This window comes from Trichoderma aggressivum (genome assembly GCF_033847375.1).
Source record: "Trichoderma aggressivum f. europaeum strain CBS 100526 chromosome Unknown scaffold_014, whole genome shotgun sequence".
Classification (NCBI taxonomy): Eukaryota; Fungi; Ascomycota; class Sordariomycetes; order Hypocreales; family Hypocreaceae; genus Trichoderma; species Trichoderma aggressivum.
The window spans coordinates 294,003-310,175 of NW_026946380.1; the positions used below are offsets into that span (position 1 = coordinate 294,003).

General features: G+C 46.1%; 4 protein-coding genes across 4 annotated transcripts; 2 read left to right on the forward strand and 2 right to left on the reverse strand.

The window, feature by feature from the left end:
• Positions 1–2,921: 2,921 nt before the first annotated feature.
• On the forward strand, positions 2,922–3,780 carry Triagg1_4484 (uncharacterized protein; the record flags this gene model as incomplete). The annotated part of the gene is made up of 2 exons (XM_062898892.1): positions 2,922–3,332; positions 3,385–3,780. 2 exons carry the CDS (start codon positions 2,922–2,924, stop codon positions 3,778–3,780), a joined length of 807 nt encoding a protein of 268 aa, XP_062756501.1.
• Positions 3,781–5,196: 1,416 nt separating this feature from the next.
• Triagg1_4485 (uncharacterized protein) lies at positions 5,197–10,167 on the reverse strand (the record flags this gene model as incomplete). The annotated part of the gene is made up of 1 exon (XM_062898893.1): positions 5,197–10,167. One exon carries the CDS (start codon positions 10,165–10,167, stop codon positions 5,197–5,199), a length of 4,971 nt encoding a protein of 1,656 aa, XP_062756502.1.
• A 1,239-nt stretch (positions 10,168–11,406) lies between these two features.
• Positions 11,407–12,766, reverse strand: Triagg1_4486 (uncharacterized protein; the record flags this gene model as incomplete). The annotated part of the gene is made up of 6 exons (XM_062898894.1): positions 11,407–11,473; positions 11,538–11,594; positions 11,652–11,778; positions 11,868–12,441; positions 12,510–12,628; positions 12,697–12,766. 6 exons carry the CDS (start codon positions 12,764–12,766, stop codon positions 11,407–11,409), a joined length of 1,014 nt encoding a protein of 337 aa, XP_062756503.1.
• A 477-nt stretch (positions 12,767–13,243) lies between these two features.
• On the forward strand, positions 13,244–14,730 carry Triagg1_4487 (uncharacterized protein; the record flags this gene model as incomplete). Its single annotated transcript, XM_062898895.1, has 7 exons — positions 13,244–13,479; positions 13,542–13,618; positions 13,678–13,698; positions 13,904–14,120; positions 14,190–14,331; positions 14,384–14,425; positions 14,488–14,730. 7 exons carry the CDS (start codon positions 13,244–13,246, stop codon positions 14,728–14,730), a joined length of 978 nt encoding a protein of 325 aa, XP_062756504.1.
• Between the last annotated feature and the right edge of the window lie 1,443 nt (positions 14,731–16,173).

Below are 16,173 nucleotides of genomic sequence, written 5' to 3' on the forward strand. Positions count from 1 at the left end.
TTTGCTGTTTTGTTCATTCTTTTTGGTAGAAACCGCTTTCAAATTCGATAGAATTACTCACGGTTAATACCTTTTATTCTCGTAGAACAAAATCAGTACTTATATGGTACTCAAGGGAGAGGTTGTGCTTTGGGGGCGAAATGCGGTATTGAAACTAGAAGCAAGCGTATTGAGGCCATTTTAGCGCCAGAAATCTTCTGAAGGGGGACCGGATATAGCACTACTGTAGCCCCCATTTTGGTGCGTGGAGCCCTCACGTTGCACATGCAAACCACAACCTGTGATACCAAGTAACGTGCACTCATTCCGGTGGGATTTGTTGTCAGTTTCGAGTTCTGGAGGGAGCTGCGGGTAAAGAATGATGAATGGAATGAGCAGCGGGAGTTGAGGCTGTTCAATTGGAGGGTCAGCTGACGGTTACATGATATTGACCCATGATATTTGGAACCTGGACGTTTAATCAATGCTACATACCTGATCTATAACCGTGTGATACAACATACGTAAGTGGAGGCTGCAATCATATTCAATAAGGTAAATGCATTATTTTGGCTTAGGTATTTCAAGACACTACATACCTAAATACATACATGTAGACAAGAACATCAATTTATATGGAAGTAACGTGGAAATGCTAGCCTGATCATTCGTAGTCCACTATCCAATATACCTACACGTTCCTAGGTAGATACTTAGGTATATAGATTAATCGAGCAAGTCCAACTGTATGTACCTATTTCAAGGGACGCGAAAGGCCCATTGTATCTTGAGATACAGTACAATTGCTGCAGCGCCGATGTTGACAATAATGTTCTGTGCATTGAGGCCACGCATCCCATAGCATGCCGCCCATGCCGCAATGACACTGTAAACCATTAGTTTTCACGTCAAGTATTGACGGTCATTGGATGCGTACACATTGCCAAGTAAGTACTGACTTTGCACCTCTTTCAATTGCGGGTTTGTCAGCTCGTCGATTTTCAGCCTCTTTTGACTTTCCTTGGGCCATTGCTGCTGACTTAGATGTTGCTTTTGACTTAGATGTCGCTGACTTAAGTGCTGCTGCTGACTTGGACATTGCAATTGACCTAGGTGCTTCTGCTGACTTAGATGACGCTGTTGATTTAGATGTTGATGCTGAATTTGATGCGTTAACGGATTTAGAACCTAATGCTTCTTCACCGCTGGTAGCTGGCCATAGAGAGAGAATCGCGAGCTGTTCTTGATGTACGGCAACGTGTTTTTTGAATTCCTCATGGCTGACAAAAACATCTCGTGCCAAAGGAATTGCTCTCCCCATCCGATCTGGCATTCTCGAAAGGACACCTTTCCATTCGTTGCAGAATGGGCAGTCTTCGGCCTTGAAGTTAGTGGGGTTTTGCCTCCCTCCTTCTCGAAGTCTTTTTAGCTGGACATCTGAGAAATTCCCATGGTTGTTCTGAATGTGTGCCGCTACGCGTTCGAACGAAAAGGGTCCACGGCTGCAAAGAGTACATATGTATTCACATCTGTGTCTCCGCAACTCATGTTCAAACCACGTATCGCAATCCTCAAAAATTTTTGCATCGCACTCTGCTCCACCCAGCGTACATACATACGCTTTGAGATCACTAAATGCGTGAATCCTGGGTTGAAAGTCAGTAGATAGGATTGGAGCTTAGTTATTATAAATACAGCATAATGTACTTACTGCCACGATTTTTCCCCATCAAAAGATTGTATCGTAAAGCATATTGGGCATTCAAAAGAATCGTGAGCCTTAGCTATATCAGCTAGACGGGGGAGAGCAAGATCAGACGTTGAATCTGCTATCATTGAGGCGTTTGGCGAAGACATGCCATGATCTTCCTCAGCGCTACGACCAGATTCATCAACGTCAGGCCGAGATATGCGTTCCCTATAATATTTGAGGATTTGCCTTCTTTTAGCAATGGCGCTGCCTAATCTGGATAGAAGCCCGCCATTACGAAGCTTGGTATGCTTTTGCTTAACAATATCAATATCAATGGCATCAGGGAAAGCCGGGTCGGAGACTCGAATTGCATTTTCGAAACGCTTGCAAGATGCTGACTTGCTCACGAGCGTACTTAACTGGAAGAGGGAATTTATAGATTCGGAAATTATTCGCAGAGCCACAGTAATTTCATCCAAAGAAAACTCGTCAATCTCATCGATCGGATTGAGTCCAAGAATTGAGGCCAGATCAGAGCAGATATCTAAATCGAGTGGAGTATCGCTCTTCGGATGACCATGTTGAATTATGTTAGTTACTATTATCTGTCAGAAAAGAACGTCGTATGTATTCACAATTACTAACAATCGCCTATAGCCTCTATTATCTCATCTAACTGTCGTTTTATTTGTTTCCATATGTCCGCGGCCTCGAAGAGTTGTTGATCGAGTGATAATGGAGATTGTGGATTATGCATTGCGCCTATATTTCCAGCCCATAGAGAGAATCTGTCTAAATAGTCAGAAATTACTGACGATTGTAAATTGAAAGATCTGTCTTTGTTTTGCTCCTCTATGAGTGTTATCAAGTAGAGGAAATGGTGTCGTACGCTCTGGCTCGTAGCCGAAATGGTCGAAAATTGTATCAAAGTTGCCATGGTTATGGAACAAGCGAGACAATATGAAACGGCTATACTCTATGTTAATAAATAATGAAGAGTAAACAAGGGATTTGTTCTTTAATAGATAACTGGATGTCTGATGAGTCGCCACTACCCCGCTTGGTGAGCACATGGAGATATTTCGTGTGATGCGATGTGCGATTGGTCAAAGCGAATTGCATATAGGTACATGTAGTGTAACCAACTGGCAAGCTCAGCCTGATTTTCGGGAGCAAAGTCGTCCCCATTAATCGCGCAAATTTGGCTTTTCTTTCCCGCTCGACATTCAACATCTTATATTTCTTCGCAATGTCAGGATTCCAGATCGCCGGAATTGTTCTTGGCGCTTTTCCCATCGCCATTAATGCTCTCGAGGCATATCAGGACATTGCGGAACGGGTTGGCCTTTTTCTCACCATCAAAAACGAATACATAAATTGGAAGAATGAGCTGAATTTCCATAAGCTATCATTTACAATCAACATGAGACAGCTTCTGCTTCCTCTCGTAGCAGATGACGACATGATTGCAGAACTCCTCAACGCACCAGGGGGCGATCGTTGGCAAGATAAGTCTGTTGCGGAACTCTTGGAGAAGCGTCTTGAAGGCTCCTATGAACTATATATGCAATACATACAGAATATGAGACGGATATTGGAAGAAATAAACAGAGAGCTTCTCATTGACTCCGAATGGGCACAGAAATTGCTTGCCAACTCAGTAAGAAAACCCAGATCTACGTCTGTAACAGATAATTGATTATCTTCGCTAGAAACTAACATCAAGCAAACGAATGAAACTTAAAACATTCTTCTCAAAAGAGGGACTTGCGCATCAAGTATACAAATTCAAGCTTTGCAACAATGAAGCCCTGCGCAAAAGACTCTTTGGTGAACTCCAGGAATATAACGACAAGCTAGAAAGACTATTGAAAACCAGCGATGAAGGCTTACGCATATCGACACATAGAAAGTCAACCCAACAATCACAAACAAATGACTTAGCCATGTGCGGTTTCTGGAAGAAGGCGAAGAGCGCTTATCAAGCACTGGCTTCTGCTTGGACTTGCCAATGTCAACAACATGACGCAAAACTGCTGCTCCAACATCGGGTAGCAGGGAAGGCGGAGTTTGATATCACTCTGAATGGGCGTATTGCTGCTGATTAATTAGTTCGGAAGATCAGAGTTTTGGAAGTCGACGACCCAGAAACGGCAAGATTAGATGAGAGTATCACAGTTCCTATTCATCAGCCTAGCCACAAACAGAGCTATCCAAATGGGTCAGCTCTTCAGATGAAGGGTAACGCAGAAGCAAGTGTCGGATCAAAAAGGTTTGCAAATATCACCGGAGACTATTCACGTCTGTAACGTGGCTTACATATACGCTTAGCTCCGGGTCATCATCAGTTACACTTACCTGCGTCACCACCTCTTCACTCCGCAGCACGACTCATGAGATATTAAACATTTGCACTTCATTTGAACCACCAGGAAGATTGTGCTATGGCTATCTCATTGATCAGAACTGTCGCTACTACGTGTACAATATCCATCAGCACAGCACCAACGTAATGCCCTCTGTGACTCTCGACCAAATACTCCAAGGCGAAATACATCCACTATTCACGCGTTCACAGAGATATACGCTGTCATTAATTATTGCATCCACATATCTTCAGCTTCTGGAATCTCCATGGCTACCTCCATCTCCCAAAAGAGCCGATTTTCTTTTCCCCAGAGGCAATTCCGATGCAACTGTCGTCGAAATTGACCAACCACATATAAGTCAAAACTTCAAACTTATGAACAAACGGGGCAAGTCTTCTGCGCCCAAAAATAAGTTTTATTTCGCCGAGACACTTGATCTTCTGGGCATCCTACTCTTGGAGCTTTGTTTCGGTCAAATTCTAGAAGACCAGCCATGGAGAAAGAAATTACCAGCTGGGAAGAATAATATAGAGAAGGCGGGTTATGATGTCTTGGCGGCTCGAGAGTGGCAGTGTCATGTCAATCAAGAAGCAGGTGGTGATTATGCTGACGCTGTCTCATGGTGTCTCGGAGGAAATAGGAGTGCGCCACCAGAGAAATGGAGACAAGAAATGCTGCATAGAGTGATACGGCCTCTCGAACGAAGTCGCGATTATTTAATCACTGGTGGGGTAGGCTTTTGATCATTGACATGATGGCATTTCCTTATGAGATCGATGGACCAACAAGAGGATAAAGTGCCCTTCATATTGGGAGATGCTGAACGCATAAAGAAGGAGTTTCTCATACAGTGACAAATAAGGTACAACTGTAAAACACTATGTTCTTACTAATCTGTTTCCGAAGATCTTTCTCCTCGTTTGACCTTATATGTTTACACTTATAGGCCAATGATTCACTATGATCCCAGCCTCCTTCATAATTGCTAATTAGCGTCTCAATGGTAACCGCCGAAATCTTGTAGTGTTACCATGCGCTGAGCTTCCACTCATCTAATCCTAAAAACTGATATACTACTGCCTCTCAAGTCCATAGACTGGAAACAGATGCCGGTCTCAACGTTATCTAGGCGTTTAGGATCTTTGAACCAACAAGTCATGTCTTCGTTACAGTAATCCTTTCAGAAAACTCAAATCCACCCTTTATTACCACAACACGATGATCACTCGCAAATATAGCTTCCTGACTGTAGGTGTGCGGAGTCATCCCCGAGACTGCGGCTAGTACACACTTCAGTTCGCCCTCTGTATCGCACCATTCACTCAACGCAAAGAAATGACGACGGATATTTGTGTTGGGTGATGATGGCCGAATTCTACCGATATTCCCATTTTTACCGGTAACTTTGGGCTTCAATTCGGCACTGCATATCCATAGATCATTATCTAAGAAAACCAGAGTTGATGGACCTACAAATCCGATGACTGACCGCACAGATGAACGCACAACACCGAGGCCAGGCGCTGTGATGGGAAAGGCCGATGTTCCTGGTAAGTTAGGATCAAAGGTCGCGGCTGACCACAAGTGGATTTGCGGCGCTGCAGATGAGGCTCTAAGAAGCTCGACGACGTATTCAGACCCGACATGGTATGATGCCGTTGTGAAAGTGCAATCGGAGTTATGTCGCAAAGGTTCGAATCGTTGAGCTTTCGGTGACCGTGGAGACTCTCTCTGAGAACTGGGCTCCAAGGATGGCGTCGGCCGTTGAAGGCGAATGCCCTCCGTAGAAGTCAATTCTTGATAGTCGGCCCAGCGAAAGACTCGCGCCACATCGCCAGTGATGATTACGAACCACTCTGGATTTGCAGGATGTCGGAACGCCGTGCGGGCGGAAGAGCTGGCTGCTCTGTTACAATCCAAAGCGCAATAATTTGTCGTAGAGTCGTCCGTAGATGGCTGCTGTGTCTGTTTGTGGACTGATCCTGACGGCAACCCCCAAAGCTCATCAAAGTTGTGGCCAGTTATGAGAAGCCGGTCGGCTGTGTCATTGATGAGCAACCGCACTACCGCACCACCGAATCGACGGTCAAGAATGATACGGGCTGCTGGTTGTTTTTGTCCCTGAAACCCTGTGGCAATATCCCCCAAAGACATTACTAGCTCGCCGACTAGGACACGGCCAGAGTCATCAGCTGAAACAACAATATTCTTCTCTTCTCCAAGAGCAACCGCTATGACAGATACTCCCCGCGCGTGTTGGTAAAGTGTACAAGCCTCGGCTCCGTCGGCGGTAGAGAAGAGACAAACATCTCCTCGCCGCTTGCCCGCAATGACACACTGGCCGTCCCTCGATACCTCCATGAGACTTGTAATTTCCGGTTCTTCAGGGCCATTCAGCATGCCGACTGTTGTTACAGGGAGAGTTGCGGCATCACTGGTACTCTCTAGTTCATTGTTCTTTCTGACAAGGGCTGTTGGCTCCCACACACGGCACTGTTGGGAGTGAACGTCGAGGAAGCGCAGTCCGTTAAAGCTGAAGGCGACACCACGGACCGAGTCATATAGCCCGTCGATGCGATAAATAGGCATCAGGATAGTGTTGCCATCATAATCATGGTCAAAGTCGAAAACTTCGATCATTCCATGACTGCCACCCGTGACCAGACTGTGACCATCGGGTGAGCAGGCCACGCTTTGCGCATACACGTTTGGCATGGTGAACGTCAACTTCATCGTTAGGTAGTCGAAAATGCATAATCTCCCATCATTACATGATACTATCAGCGCAATGATGTCCGGGTTGGGATTGAATACCATATCATCGATGCCATTGTTTGCATCAACGACACATTGGCCCAATACTTGTTGCTCCAGCGTGTTCCATATCAGTACCGGGTGTTTTCGATAGCCGACAGCAAGTAGGATAGCGTCGCTCGTAATCAAAAAAGCTACACAGCTTGGAGACTGTTGCGGCACAGTGTATTGTGTGTGCGAGTAGTCATCTTCAAGGTTGTCTAGTACTAAGGCGCCGTTTTGGAATCTCTCGAGGCTCCTAACAATTGTTAGCAAGTGCATACATAACGATTTAACAACAGTGTTTGAGGGGATATACCATCTTGTGAGACTACCAGATTGGAATGCGCAAAGAATTTCATCAAGAGCCAAGAATGTGACTCCAAGAGGGGGCGATTGTAGGGGGAATTTATATAATTGAATGCCTGTTGTTGGCCTCCATAGGACCATTGACTTGGCGCCACAAGAGACAACGTATTCGTCATCTTGGCTGAACTGGAGAAATTTGACTCTTTCGGGGTGTGTGATGGTCACATGTAGCTGAAGAGATCCGGCGTTGTAAAGAAAAATCTTTCCGTTTGACAGCCCAACGGCGAAAAAGCCATCTCCATGACAGACTGCGGTTGCTTGGCCCTTCTGGAAATCGAGGCGGCTCAGACAGTCATCCCACGTTCCAGCAGGAAGACCTTTAACGACGAACGTCGCTGATCGCCGATCTCTTGAAAAGGTCCTGGAAATCATAGACTCTGATGGGCATAGAGGGGGTATTAGGCGGTGGATTGAACGCGGTGATGTGAGTAGCTGAGATTGAAACTTGGCAGCTACACGAATGAGGTCCGTCACCCAACCTTCGACAATGCTGACAGATAAATCCGTCGGGGGAACGTATTTCGCTCGGCGGCCTAAATAACCGCGAAGGTTCATTGCGGCTCGTGTAATGTGACTTATATCACCGCCTTTCGCAACATGTTCGATCCATGATAAGACATTGGTATTGAGAAAAGTGCATATTTCTTCCATCAATACGTCATCTCCTGATGAACAGCGATATATGTGCTCCGAAAAGAATGTCGACGCATAATCAAGCAGAGATGAGTCAAGAGGCATTGTGGACGCTGATTTGGCGAATCCCTTCATCTTCATCGACCGTTGCGACTTCATTTGCAATGCTTTAAGACAATCGCCAGACAGAAATCGTGTTAGAATACCCGCAATGTTAGTGTGGCCGCGCTCTTTGTAAACAGTAAGTTCGGAGCATAGGCTCTGATCGAGAAGAAACTCTCGCGCTGTTTCGTGTATTATGTGCGCCCTGTCTGTTGGATCAACGTAGACAAGTTGTCCACATAAACTAGGAATCGCCCTTCTCATGTTCTGAAGAGTCTGATTGAGATCGAGTTTTACAGCGCACCGTAGCTCATCCAAACTCAGAGGGCGTCGTGCTAGGACCACCCAGGTCAATATAGTCCTCGCAAGGCTTGTTTTGCTCCTGTCCATCTCGATTGACTGCACCATCCTACTGTACAAGTCGCAAAGCTCTCCAGGAACTTCCTTCAAGACGTCTTCCATGGCCTCCTCAGTCCAAGCGTTTTCGAATTCCTGCAAGACTAGGCGAGCCCAGAGGAAAGAGCCGGAAGATTTTTTGAGAATTTTGTTGCACATGGCCTCCAAATCGTCCTCTGTCTCCAGGCGGTCCAACTCTCTAAGCTTTGTGGCCAGAAACAGCCGAATGTCCTCGAGGGTATCTGAATCTGATAAAGCGTAGGTAGTCACTTGAGGCCCGAGAGATGCCAACCCACGCTCAACTGTATCTAGATTGCGGCTTGTAACGAAAACTCGAAGTTCACGCTTACGTGGTAATTTGGCCAAAAGCTTCTTGGTGAAGAGCGAACCGAAATTGCCGCATTCGTCAAGGCCATCAATCACCCAGAAGTGCTGCTTTTCGAATGGTAACTTGAATATTCTGTCGACGAAAAGCTTTGTCCAGATGGTAGCGTCATCCGTCTTGTCCCAAGCGATACCCTCGTGTTCAAGCTGCATAAGCTTCTCCCTCACCAGATTATCCTGAGTTGCCATCTGAAAGGCGAGAGACCTAAAGCAGTCGCTCAGTGTGGATTTGTTGGTAGTTGAGTGTTTGAAGAAGAAATAGCTACAGCATACGGGTAGAGGCCGTAGGTGATCAATAACGTGGCTGGAAAGGATGGATTTTCCGGTAGCAGGCCTCCCAGTCAGCCAGAGAATACTCGGGGCATCGCCTTCCTTCCAAGAAATGAAACAAGACTTGTTCGTAAGCCATTCGCAGGAATCGGGCATTTTAAGCTCGGATTGTAATGTAAGATCCTCCTCCAATGTATCGGATACTCCAAGAAGAGACTTTAAGCGTAGATTTAATTCCATCTCCGTACTATCGGCTGTATCAAGTTGTGATAAAGTCGACTCCAACAACCCATCTTTAATCTCGTCAACGGCAGTGTGGAGGGCATTTCGTACCATCTTGTAATTAGAATCTTCGCGGGTGGTGAATTTGCAAACATGGCGATGGTCTGCATTCATAGCCTCAATTCTTTCTTTATCAAAGCCTAAAATCGCCGAGTCTTTGTCCACCACGATTCTTGTGATAGGTCCCAGGGCTGTAGGCAATGTCTCATAAAAAGTCCACAGTGCCAAGTCTGCTGCAACATGGCGGAACCTGTCTCTGATCAAGGCGAGCGCAGATGATCCAGATTTGAGGTCCGTCACAAAAGGCTTTTTGCCCCAAGCAACGATCAGCATGCTCTCTAGGATGCCTGCCAGATCTGAGCCGTGATGTGGGGTACCAAGGAAGAAGATTCCATATATCCGCCCTGCTAGGTCCTTATATGATGGATGTTGTCGTGCGATGATATAGGCTTCTTTTGCAACGCACCCGCCCATGCTGTGACCGACAAGAATGATGCGCGTATCATCCCGACGTATACTCGGGTGGTTTCTCAGCCCCCCTATTAGAGACTCGGCAAAGTCATGAATATTCAGGATACTCTGTTGCTGCCACTTCTTGCCCCAGTCTGCTCGATAGCCAAAAGAATGAACCCGTACATCTTCAAATCCCCGCTCAACAGGCAGCCAGTCTTGCGGCCAAAAGGACCTCGGGCGGCTCGAATTCGACCATGTCTTCCTACTGCTTCCTCCAAGTCCATGGATGAAAATGATATCGACTATGGCATGTCTAGGCGCTGGATCGTAGAGCGTGGTAAGTCCCAGCGGGTCGGTCTCTTGGCTCTCATCTTCAGATGCATCCGTGTTGGTGTGGGCTACCCTGGCGTGTAAGGTCTTTATAGCCGCTGGGAATCGCGACATTGTTGCATATTTTAGGTTGTGACAATCGAAGGGTTGATATGTATCAGCAGATATAGCCTCTTCGCGTCCGGCTCAAAGATTTCGATCACAGCTCCCCTGCTTCATGAAGCCCACCTTACTTTAGAATATTGGGGGTTGAGAGAGATGGGGATCACCTCCAGCTGAGGGGTTTTGCCTAATCAGCTGAAATACAGTCATTCACGACGCCCAATGAGAGGCGAGTTGCAAGCGCCCAACTCGGTCATTCCACCGGGCTGCATCTAGCCGAGCCTTAAAGTTGATACAACCAACAGGACAAGGGTAGATCATCCGTTAACAAAGTCCTAGTTCACACTCACACTGCGGCAGCTAGTTGTTATGGATTAAGGCAGTGAAGGCATGGATGAGCTTATGCGGAGAGTCAAAATTCATATCTATAAAAAGATGAGGATCAGATTTGGTCTAAATACCGGCAGAGTCCAACATTGCCTCAAGACGAGTTCTTCATTCTTCATTATGTTGTGAAAAATCCCGTACCAGAGCTAGAGGAGACTAATGTTCAGGCGAAGGAGTGCTTGCGGGGGGTTTCTCCGCAGCAAAGTTGGCTAGGGAGAAATCTACCCTACCTTGTTAGGTTACTAGCGCTTCGGGCACTAAAATACTCTATAGAATTAGGAAGCCCGAGCAGAGAGTGCAGAGAGCAAGAGAGCGAACTGCTTGAACACCGTGGAATTGAATAGTACATGTATTGTACGTATAACACAGCAGCGAATCATGCCACCATTACCAAGTATCTTTCTAAATATTGTGCAAGACAGCTTAGAGATATACATCAAAAGTAAATCGAACCAAAAATTGAATCGCTTTGATCCAATGTATGCTAGTGGTGTGAACACCGTATTGCCTCTCGGAGTATGCCCATGGAGTGCATATTGGTGAGATGCACGTAGCTTTTAGTGTCTCCAGACCGTGATTGATGTTTCAACCTAGAGACCACGGGCCGATCCGTAAGCACATATTCCTCCTAGTGTCACTTTGATCGATTGCGCAGGCATGTATTGTTCTAAGAGCTAACAGAGCCGCCCTTCCTTTCCATTGGCTTCTAGGCTAAGAATACGAGCGTTCTCTAGATTGAATGTTTGGAAGCTCAAGAGGTGTGACGTTGGCTCTGTGTATATATTGTTCTTCCAAAATCGACTTTGGCTTCCTGGACTTGATATCTTTCCCTTGTAGTCGACAATTTCCGAGACTTTCCTCCAGCTATGCCGGTGCGCCGGTATATCCTTCGGGGTACGCTTCGGCTAGTCTTTGAATCTCGTCTATTGCCCTACAGCAGCGATATTAGGCTTACGATTCAATGTATATGGAAAATTCTCGTGTCAGAAACTCACATGCGAACAAATGACTCTTGGTTGGGAAACAGCGCTGCAGCATGCAAGTTAAATCTCCTAGATCACAAGAATAAGTTTAGTCAACAAAATTGTCGTCGTTAGCGGGCCACGTACAATGAATAAAGAGCGTTGCGGTCGTCATAGTCCTCTTCTGGTTCGGCTTTGGGTATGTGGGAATGATAGGCCTGGAAATAGCGACGAGTGAATTTATTTCGCTCCGGGCGCCAGTTTCCTAGCTCATCTAGCAATATCTTATTAGTTGACTTCACTACATGCCGGTGATAGCATGGGAACACGAATCAGTAAGAGTGCAAGATTACAGGTACCTACACTCATTGTGCGCCCAAAAGCTGGCAGGATCATAAACGATGCCCTCATCTGTATCTCCGTCGACAATACCTGTATTTCCGTACCATAAGTCTCCATGAACTAGCGAAGGTCGTATCGTTCGTCCCTCGCTTTCCAGTGGTCGCAAGAGTCTGGGTATGATTTTGTCGAAGAGTGCAGGCATAAGCTCATCAAGCTCAGGGTTGTGTCCAGCCCGATCCTCGCGGACCTTTAAAACATGGCGTAGGCCGTTAGCAAAAAACGCTTCCCAACTATCGCACCAGGTGTTATCCTGTGGAAGGTTACCGTTATAGGTTGTGCAGTGGAATCCGAATTTGCCTTCTGGTGATGAGTGGCTAGAATGTAACCGAGCCAGTTGCTCGCAGAAAAAATTGGGTTCGGGTACGCCCTCGATGAAATCGTAGAACTTGCAAATGTAGAAATGGGAATTCGTATCGTTTTTGAAAGTCCCCCATCCGATGGGCTTGGGGCAGAATTCAGGTATGATCTTGTGGATAGCCGTTGTAGATTCGAACTCGCCCATGAGAGCCAGTTTCCCGTGATTGTCGAAAGAGACCTACGTTGGTAAGCGACCTTAATATCGTGCACCAGACACATTTCAAGAGTGAACAGTGTTATACAAACTTTCATGAAATAATCTTCTTTGCTCCCATCCTTGTGGCGCACATGAAGTCGAAAAGCCTTTGCCCAGGCGGACTCTTGGTGGTATGCCACTTCCAATACCTCCACAACGTCTGGTAATGCTGTGAATATCCAGACGTGTCTGTTAGTTTGACGCCCAAAAAAGCAAATGCCTGCTAATAGGGCTCACCAGAGAGCACATTGGGATCTATCGTCTGCTGATTTCCAGCAGCAACATAGCTGCCGAATGTATCGGCCATCTTCACTGTAAAGTTTCGCTTAGAAAATATTCGTCAAATGCAGTGGATATAAATGATTACAGGCTACAAGTACTAATTGGGCGGGCTGAGAGCTTTATACGATGGTAACGAACAGTAGAGGGCGTACAATATTGGATGCCTTCGGAGCTGATATGCTCATCAGACCAATAGCACTCAATGTGGCCGCCCAACCCTCGGTTCCATTACCAAGACCCTGGCCTTGTGCCGGGATCCAGGCTCTAAAACGAAACCGGGGCCTTTTATCATCCATGGATATCATATACTCGTAGTAAATAGTGGCGAATCCTCATTGTGTTACCACCATCAGGCCGCATCGACCACCCCCATCGTGCTCCAGCCATCAGGCCGCATTGACCATAGAATAGATTTTCCGCGTTCGCGGCCCAAGGATTGACGAAAATAAGAATCAACTTTCGGCCTCATTAATCACGCAGCCAACTCTCCCACGCTCGCACCATGGATTTACCCCAGGTTATTCCTCTGAACAATGGCTACAATGTTCCTGCCATTGGGCTAGGCACATTTCAAGGCGATGAAGGCAACTCCAAGATCAAAGACGCCGTAAAGAGGGCTCTGCAATTGGGGTATAGACATATCGATGGTGCCAGTGCCTATGGGAACGAAAAAGAAATCGGAGAGGCCATTAAAGAAAGCGGCATTCCTAGGCATGAGATATTTGTAACATCCAAGCTGTATGTGCCAGGCTATCTCGTGCTCTGATACTACCGAATTTCCCCTCGCTTAACAATATCAGCGCACAAACATGGCATGAGCCTGCCGATGTACAGAAAGCTCTCGAACTATCGTTGAGCGACCTGCAGTTGGATTATGGTAATACAAATGTTTTCAGCTACAGAGAGGTTATATATGGCTAACATCGCATGTGACAGTTGATCTATACTTGATGCATTGTATGTTACACGCCATAATCTTTCAAGTATCGCTGCGGTAGAGTGGCCGAGTGCTGATACCACCAAGTCCCTCACGCTTACAAGGCGGGGGAACAAAACAAAACGATCAGACACCCAAGCGGTAATGGAAAGGTGAGGCATCATCACAAATGTTTAAATGCTACACGCGATGATCTTACTCTAGTTAGCCCGTGATAGATTACAGTCTATCCAAAAGATATCCAGAGACTTGGCAAGCAATGGAACGACTGGTCGACCTGGGTCTCGTTCGTTCGATTGGTTCGTTCATATAGGCCCATCTGCGAATGGCTGATGATTCTCACTATCACGACAGGCCTCTCAAATTTTAATATTCTCAAGACCAAACGAATCCTCGACATTGCTAGGATCGTCCCTGCTGTCAATCAGGTTGAAATTCATCCGTAGGCGACTCCAATTACCGATTTTTCTTTTTCCCCAAACCCCGTTATTAATCTCCATTTTTTTCATAGGTACCTACCGCAACAAGAGCTGTTCGAATTCTCATCCAAGCATGGAATTCTTCTCATGGCCCACCAACCGCTCGGCGGTCGTCCAGTTGAAGTTGTTCGGGGATCTAACGAACCATTCCCAACTGCAGACTTGAAGGCACGTGTCCATGAGACAGACAATTGTATAGAGTAAAAGGATCTGACGGCCATTGTAGATCAACGAGATTGCGGCCAAGTACAAAATCTCTTCGGCGCAGGTAGATACATACCCATCGTATGTTGCACTGAATACTGAACTGATTGCATGGTGAATATTTAGGTCTGCTTATCCTGGGCAGTACAAAAGGGTATTCCAGCGGTGCCGAAATCGGTGCAGGATAGCCACATGGAGCAAAATCTTCATCTAAAAAGGCTTTCGGACGATGACTTCCGTACTGTGGATCAGCTGTCATCCCAGCGCGGCCCTGTGCGATTTCTTGACCCAAGCCGACATCTGGGGTTTGATATCTTTGACGAAGACAATGACCAGCCAGTTGCCGACAGAGCGCCATGGGATTTATGAGAATACTGATAGGAACCTGACTATGAGATGAATTCACTATCAAGAGTCATATGGGGCAGGAATGGACACCGTATGGGGAATGCTTCCTTTCTTGCAGTTGGTTGCATAGAGCCCATAGATACTCTATCCTTCGGTCATATACTCTCGGGTAGTAGTAGATCACTTTTAGTTTCACACTCACTACAGGCTTGCGATAAGATCAAAGCATAGTTTAAGAGATGCTATAGGACTTGGAGATTTGCTTCGACAGCAGCAAAATACAAGGCTCTTTCCTCGCGGACGTATCGCGTCGTAGTGTCTGCACCTATGTATAGAAAAGTCGACCACATCATCGCTATGCGATCAGTTTCATACGAGTTTGGCCTCAAGGCCTGCTTTATTATATGTATGTAAGACCCGTATTACCTCGGCGTTCTTGCAACAGATGATGTAGTAAATGGGGACATAGTACAGTCATCAAGCACTGCGTTGTCGACATCAATCTCTAGTGTTTTTGTATAACATAATGAATTTCTATGTGTAAGAATAATGCTATACCCCTCACGGACGTAGCGTCAGCTTTGTGTTACGGTAACTCGCCTGCCACATAGCGGCCTTCGACAAGTCACAATGCGCTGGTATACGAACACATATGTAAATGTATGTACTCCATACATCTAAAGCTATGATAGTGGGAAGAGGCGTTTATAAAGCTTTTTCTATCTTGAAAACAGCGACTGCTGGTAGCTATACTTCGGGATACGATCTCTTCCAACGAAGCACCACGTTTCACATGTTGCATTTTTCACACTGAAGTGACAACGGTTTTAAGTCGGTGATACTTCATGCAGACATCGTGGGCACACCTAGGTCGAGTACCACCCGAATAGTTGCATATGTAACTAGAAAGATATAGAAGCCTTCGTACGACGGGAAACATTATTCCCCATCTCAAAGTGATCGCTAGATTTGCCTAGTTGTCTCGTCGCGTGAAGCGGGAATTCATACTGTAGATAGAAGCAAACTTGTTCTATGCGAGAACAGACAATGAATACATATATCTATACTGGGAAACATCAGGTCGAAGCTTACGGGAGATGATACATGTACCAACCCCCTCAGAATACAAAAGGCATATCCGCTAGTCGTTACACAAATATACGTGTGTGTAACAACGTTGAACGTGATCTTTCTGGAGCCTTAGGCAGCCATGACTACAAGTACTAGGTACTTTCTTCGCTCTCGGCATGTTCTTGTCTCTCCCAGATTCATCACACCACCGAAGAAGACTATCAAAATGGACGCTACGCTATTGGGACCGACTGACAGGATTGGATCTCTGAGAGCAGATCCAGCGTCGGCAGAGAATGGACCTCAACAGTTGATCCATATGTACCTTTTGGAGCGCAGTCCAACCTACCGTGCGCTTTGCGATATTCGACAGCAGGCAAGTTATTTCATCTG